Genomic DNA, 6,753 nt, shown 5'->3' on the forward strand with positions numbered 1-6,753 from the left:
TCTCTATACCCTGAAGACTCTTTGCTCCCTGTTCAACTTAAGGATTTTGTAGCTTGCTCAAAACAAAGAAATCCCATGGTAGACAAGCTTCAAGAGACTGCACCAAATGCAAGTATCTTACTTCCTCCTTAGTGCTAGAGAAGGGAGGGACAAAGAGGAGAATGCCTTTGTCACTGGGAGATAACTTCCTTATGGGTATGTAGACATGTGAATATGTTCATATGTGTGTGTGTGTGCAAATGTGAATGTATTTTTTGTCAGGGAGTGTTGAATTTTTTTTTCTTTTTTTCTTTTTTTTTTTAGTGGTCAAAAGCAGATTATAAACTGGGCCTGGTGGTATATATTTATAATCTGAGCTACTTGGAAAGGCAAGGCAGAGGTTCAGTCTGGACAACTTACTGAGGTCCTGTATCAAAAACAAAAAGCAAGGACCTGTAGGGATGGCTCAGTGGTTAAGAACACTGGCTGCTCTTCCAGAGGACCCAGCTTTGATTCACAGCCCCCACATGGTGGTTCACAACCATCTCTAACTCTAGTGCTGAGGAGTCCGACACTCTGTTCTGGCCTCCAGGGGCACCAGGCACATATGTGGTACACTGATACATGCGCAGGAAACATCAGAGCTTTGTCTTTGGAGGGAAACGTCTCCATTTGCTCTAGATGCCCTCCTCCAAACTCAAGTTCCTATCTATGCTCATGCTGAGGCAGAAGATATTTTGGAGGAGGCTGAGAATCCATTCCCTGTCACTCACATTTGGATTGCTTTCTAATTGCCAGGACTCGGTGTTTGATGGGCAACTTCAGTTTTTCAGTAAATACTCAGGATCAAAAAAAACCAGTTCAGCCAGTTGGGGCAAGCCCATTGTTTAGAACTAACGGTGGTGGTGAAAGTGGTGGCTAAGACTCAAGAGCTTTTGGAAATACGGAAGCCTCCGCAATAGGGTCTCATCTTGGAAATACTGTAGAGACATAGCAGGAGCCAGGGAGCTCAAAAGAAGAGCAGAGGGGAAGGAGCCTGGGGCATACTGTTTAGGAGACATGAGGAACAGTACACTTGCTCACGCTCAGGACTAGATAGAGCTTCCATGTGGGCAGCAAGCAGGCCTTTACTTGGGCGCCTTGCAGAGATCCTCTTCCGGCAGCCAGTAGATTTTAATGGCGTCATTCGGGTGGATTCCCTTTGATATAAAATCCTGGTTCATGAGCATCAGGTCTCCAGGAAAGCAAACGATAGGGAAGAGGTTTCTGTTTGTGAGGCCCGTGATATGCCGCTCCGGTCTCTTCTCAGGGAGGAAGGGTTTCCGATCATTCCGATGGCATACCACACAGCTTTTGGTTTCTTCTGACTTGAAAACCACATTCAGTGTGACTTCTCGTTTATTTGTGGGTTCTAACTTGGTCTCCCTTTTGTCTCTCTGACTGGTTCTATCATTGCTACCCCTGTCACCATCCTCTCCCTCTCCATTGGACTTGTCTGTCCCTGGGGAACCCAGATCTGCTCCTGAGTGCAACGCGGCTCTCCTGAGCCTTTCAATATTTGTAGAAAACTGTTTGTTTCCCAGGGCTCTTGCCAGCTGCATTCTTTTGATGTGCTTCTTGATGCCGATTATCTCTCGGTGCGGCGTTTGGAACTCCTCAGCAGGCACAGACACCTTTGCTGTCCATATTTTTTCTGGCGGACCACACACAGCACAACAAGAGGGGTCTCTTCCCAACTCTGCGGCCCTTTTGTAGTCTGCAGACTGCTTCTGGAGTTCTCTCAGCATCCTCCACTCTTTGTAGTGTTTGTCAGCCAAAAATCGTCTTGCTGCTATGGTGTGAACACCACCTAGTTGCTGGAGATGGAAAAAAGATGGTTAAAAATCTCAATACTCCTACACTGGAGCATCTATTGAGCCTTCATAGGACCAAGGACCACTCCTTCCATTGGTGCATGACAAGGCCATCCTCTACTACATATGCAGCTGGAGCCATGTGTACTCCTTTGTTGATGGCTTAGTCCCTGAGAGTTCTGGGGGCGGGGAGGTCTGTTTGGTTGATATTGTTGTTCTTTCCATGGGGTTGCAAACCCCTTCAACTCCTTCAATCCCTTCTCTAACTCCTCTATTAGGAACCCAGTGCTCAGTCCAATGGTTGGCTGCTAACACCTGCCTCTGTATTTGTAAGGCTTTGGCAGGGTCTCTCAGGAATTGAGGATCAGGGAGGTGGAAGTAGGTGGGTGGGTGGGTGGGTGGAGGAACACCCTCATAGAAGCAGGGGGAGGGAGAATGGGATAGGGTTTTCCAGAAGGGAGGGAAACAAGGAAAGGGGATAACATTTGAAATGTAAATAAAGAAAAGATCCAATAAAAAATAAATTTCATAAAATTTGATATAAAAATTAATTTTATATATCTTTTCATAAATAAAAGTAAACCTTTAAAAATTAAGAAAAAAATCTCAATACCTAGAGGTAGGCAGCCCTCGCACAATGAGAATTAGCTAGTGTCTGGTTCTCCCTCTGCTGCTAAGAGCATTCGAATCTCTATAAACGGGAAAGAGGGCAGATGTTGGGAATTAAATAGGCTTGGGTTCAAAGCTTGGTTCTCCTTTCATCCTCTATAAATTTAGAGTATTTTTATTGCCCTTACAAAGGTTATTGGGAAGCCTCAGAAGACATGGTGTATGAGAGCAACCGTGCGTGCGTGTGTGTGTGTGTGTGTGTGTGTGTGTGTGTGTGTGTGTGTGTGTGTGTGCGTGTGTGTAAACGATCTGGCTCACACTTTGAAGGAACATAATTCATCATGGTAAAAAGGGCACAGTGGCGGGGGCTTGTGTGGGGGGGACTTGAAGCAGCTTGCCCTCTTCTCAGAGGGCATCATCATCAGGACAGGAACCAAGGCCAGACAGAGACCCAAGGCTCATCCTATCAGTGACCCACTTCCTTTTTCAGCTAGACCCCTACCTCCTTAAGGTTCCATAACTTCTCAAAACTGCGCTACTTATAGAGACCACACATTGAAACCCAGGAGCTCATGGGGCACACTGCACACTCAAGCACAGCTCACTGCCTGGAAGAAGAGCTGAAGGCCCCACAGCTTCGTCTTTATCCTATGCTTGCAGCTTACCCTTAGCTTTGCTTTTTCACTTTTATTTTTATTGTTATTGGTTTTATTTTTTATTGTTTTTAATTTTTTGATTATTTTTTAAAAGATTAAATTTGTTTTTACTTATGTATATTTGTGTGGGGGGTATGTGCATGTGTGTGCAGGTGACTGTGGGGGCTGGAAGAAGGTATTCCTGGAGGTACAGTTATGTGCAGTTGTGGGCTACCTGACTTGAGTCCTGGGAACTGAGCTCTGCAAGAGCAGTGTGGGCTATCTGTCCAGACCCTGGATTTTAGTTTTTGACAATTTCTTAGATTATATAATGAGCATTTCACCCATTATACATTTTCATATCCCTCTCAGTCCCAACAAACTTCTTGCATACAAGCCCTCTCCTGCTCTCATGCCTCTCTCTCTCTCTCTTCCTTCCCTCCCTCCCTTTCTACCACTCTCTCTCTTTCTCTTTTCTTTGTGTATTTTGTAGTTTTGTGACCTCTCCCCCCCAACTTTAATTCATGTTATTTCTGGGTCACAAGCAACTCACCAGTGGTTACACCACTGTAGAAAAGACTCCTTCTCCACCCCACCCCTGCCTCCGCTCCTGCCCTCCCCCGCCCCCAGCATTAAAGGTTTAGGGAGGACTGAGGTGTTGTGAGCCCCTCCCTACTATGATTGAATGTTGATGGGCACCATCTTGGGCAGATCTTGTTTGGTATTAGAAAGCCAAGTACTAAAGCACATGAGTTTGTGAGGGACATGTCACACTCAAAGTACAACATAGTGCCAGATAAGAAATACTTAAGAAATGGCAGTTTCATAATTTATTTCCATTTATAGTTATATTTCTCCCTTTCTCTGACGCTGTCTCTCTGTGTGTGTGCGTATGTGTGTGTGTATGTGTATGTGTGTGTGTGTGTGTGTGTGTGTGTGTATGTGTGTGTGTTGCTTACATGTGGGAGAGGATTCATACCTTGTGCATATACACTCAGGATCCAGAAGAGGGCATTAGGTGTCTTCCCTCCCCCATCACTTCCCTCCATATTCCTTTGAGACATAATCTCTCATTGAACTGGAAGCTTGCCGTTTTGTTTAGGCTAGCTGGCCAGCAAGCTCCGAGATCCACCCATCTCTGCTCCCTAGGGTCAGGGTTACAGGCTCACATGAAGCCATGCCTAGCATTTTTATATAGTTGCAAAGGACTCAAACAGTGAGTGTACTTATCCACTGAGCCATTTTTCCAAGCCCTGCTCATGGCTGTACTTGTGACTGGGACATTCAGAGAATGAAATCCACCACTAGGCACAGCCAACATGAGCTGTTATAGAAATGCCTATTTTTGTGAATTTTGAACCCTAGGATCCCCTGCTTCTGCAAGCAGACTCCAGAGGAATCACCATCTATGCAAACTTGAGGGTACTTACTAGAATTTCTTGTTCCATTGGGGAGTATTTTCCAAGGGCAATGCGTGGGTCCGATTTGTAGAATGCCGTCCATATCCTAGAAGACAGGGACAATGAATTAGAGCTCTAGGAAAAGACTCTCTAGTCTCTTCTCATGGTGAGAAGGTCGCAGATGGTCGTTCTACATTAACTAGGTTGAGGCCTCATAGGAGAGGACTGGGTACCCAAGCCATACTCACCCCAAAGGTGATGGAGTACAGAGGTCCTCTTTGCAGCGTGGGAAATCTGGAACTATCCAGGGCTGGCTGTCACTGCGGATCTTGGATGGCTTTCTATTATGTTGCTCCCCCTCAGCTGTGGTTCCTTCCTGAGCCTTGAGCTGTCCATCTCTCTGGCTTTTATACCTCTGAAGGTGGTTTTCCCACTCCTTAATCATGCTCCGGCAATAGGTTAGGGCAGAAGGTGTTACCGCCTGGAGTTTGTATCTGAGACAGTTTAATGGGAGCTCCAGGTACAGTTCAAAGCACTCACTGTGTCATAACTGGCTTAGCCAAGGCCTCATTGTGAAGTCTGCACCTAAGGGTTAGATGACCCTTGGAGTGAAGCAGGCAGCAGGCTGGAGCCCAGGAGGAGACTGGCCAGAGTGCGGCTGGGAGTCAGTTAAGGGCTGAAGAAAAGGACTTTGCGTTGACACCTAGTTAAGCTGAGGTTTTTTTCTGGGAGGGGAGGGGAATTGTTTTTTTTCTTAAGTTTTTATTTTCTTAATATCTTATAGATTTTCTTTCCATATTTTTGGTTAAATAAATTATGAATATTTACTTCTATTCTTACCATATCTTTCAATTAATTTTTAAATTTTATGTACAAGCATGTGTGCCAGAGTGTTTATATGGGTGTCACATGCGTGCAATGCCTGCAGATGCCAGAAGAAGGGGTCAGATCCCTTGAGGAATTAGAGATGGTTGTGAGCTGTCGTGTGAGTGCACGAAAGAGAACCTGGGCCCTCTCCTGCATGAGTAGCAAGTGCTCATAGCCACTGAACCATCCAGCCTTGCCTTTTGACTTTCTTAAAGTGAATGGCGGTTCCTATGTTTATGTCAGGCACACTCTAATTATTGATATAATGCTTTCCTTGCACTCTGTAAGAAACTGTCACCTATCCAAAGCAGGAATGATACATTCATATGCATTAATTAACTCTAGGATAATAATTATCATTTTCCCACCTCATTTTACACTTTAAGTATATTTATAAGTTATTTTTATAATGGCTATTAAGATGTATGTGTGTTTGTGAACAAGCCAAAGGACTCTTGTCTCTGTATTCACAGTTGTCCCTGAAGCCACTGGCCTGGGCTCTGGCTCCCTCTGGCAGATCTTGTAGTTTATGCCCATTACTCTTCTCATCTCTGCCACAAAGCACAGAAGAAACTTGAGGGAAGAGAGAGGGTTTTGTTTTGGCTCACAGTTTTATCACAGAAAGGAAGGCTTGGTGGAGTCCAGCCCCAGGGTGGTGGGAACTCCATGCAGATGCAGTTTCTTAGATCAGGAAGCAGGGGGCTCAGGTTGGAGCCAGGATATAGATCTCACCTTCAAGTGAGATCTCACCCCTGGCAACTCACTTCTTCTAGCTAGGCCACAGTTCCAGAGTCCTAAAACACCACCACTGATAATATCACATCTGGGGCCTGGGTGTTCAGACACGTGAGACTATCAGGGGTGTTACACATTCAAACCATTAAAGGATGATTCCCAAGGCCCACCGGCCATTTCAGAGACTAAGCAATAGGCTTCTGAAGCATGGGCTTCCCCTTCTGACATTGATTCATACACAAATACGATTTTACATAAGGATCATTGCCAGCCTATCCTTGATGGGGTCAATGGAGACATTGTCCCTCACCTCCTTCTCAAAGGGACCTGTGAGAGTCTCTGTGGTGTTTTGAATGGGTTGTCCCCTGTATTCTTAAGCATTTGAATACAGTGTCGCAGTTACTGGCAGCGCTGGGGGAGGATTAGAAGCTGTGGCCTTGCTAGAAGAAATGTATCACTGAGGGCAGGCTTTTGGGTTTCAAAAGCCATGCTCCATTATCCCCAGCTTACTATCTCTTTGCCTGTGGCTTGTGGTATGAGACATGAACTCTCAGCTGTCCCTGCCGTCATGGAGATGGACTCTTATCCCTCTGGAATGTAAGCCCCCAATAAACCCTTTCAACTATAAGTTGTCTTAGTTGTGGGGTTTTATTACACCAATAGAAAAATAACCAG

At 45.3% G+C, this 6,753-nt stretch overlaps 1 protein-coding gene across 1 annotated transcript; it reads right to left on the reverse strand.

Annotated features, from left to right (window-relative positions):
- Nucleotides 1-835: 835 nt before the first annotated feature.
- On the reverse strand, nucleotides 836-4,977 carry CUNH10orf120 (chromosome unknown C10orf120 homolog). The gene is made up of 3 exons (XM_031388568.1): nucleotides 4,725-4,977; nucleotides 4,507-4,582; nucleotides 836-1,835 (listed from the first exon to the last, which is right to left on the reverse strand). Exons 1-3 carry the CDS (start codon nucleotides 4,919-4,921, stop codon nucleotides 1,107-1,109), a joined length of 1,002 nt encoding a protein of 333 aa, XP_031244428.1. The 5' UTR covers nucleotides 4,922-4,977; the 3' UTR covers nucleotides 836-1,106.
- Between the last annotated feature and the right edge of the window lie 1,776 nt (nucleotides 4,978-6,753).

This window comes from Mastomys coucha, unplaced genomic scaffold, assembly GCF_008632895.1.
Source record: "Mastomys coucha isolate ucsf_1 unplaced genomic scaffold, UCSF_Mcou_1 pScaffold21, whole genome shotgun sequence".
Classification (NCBI taxonomy): Eukaryota; Metazoa; Chordata; class Mammalia; order Rodentia; family Muridae; genus Mastomys; species Mastomys coucha.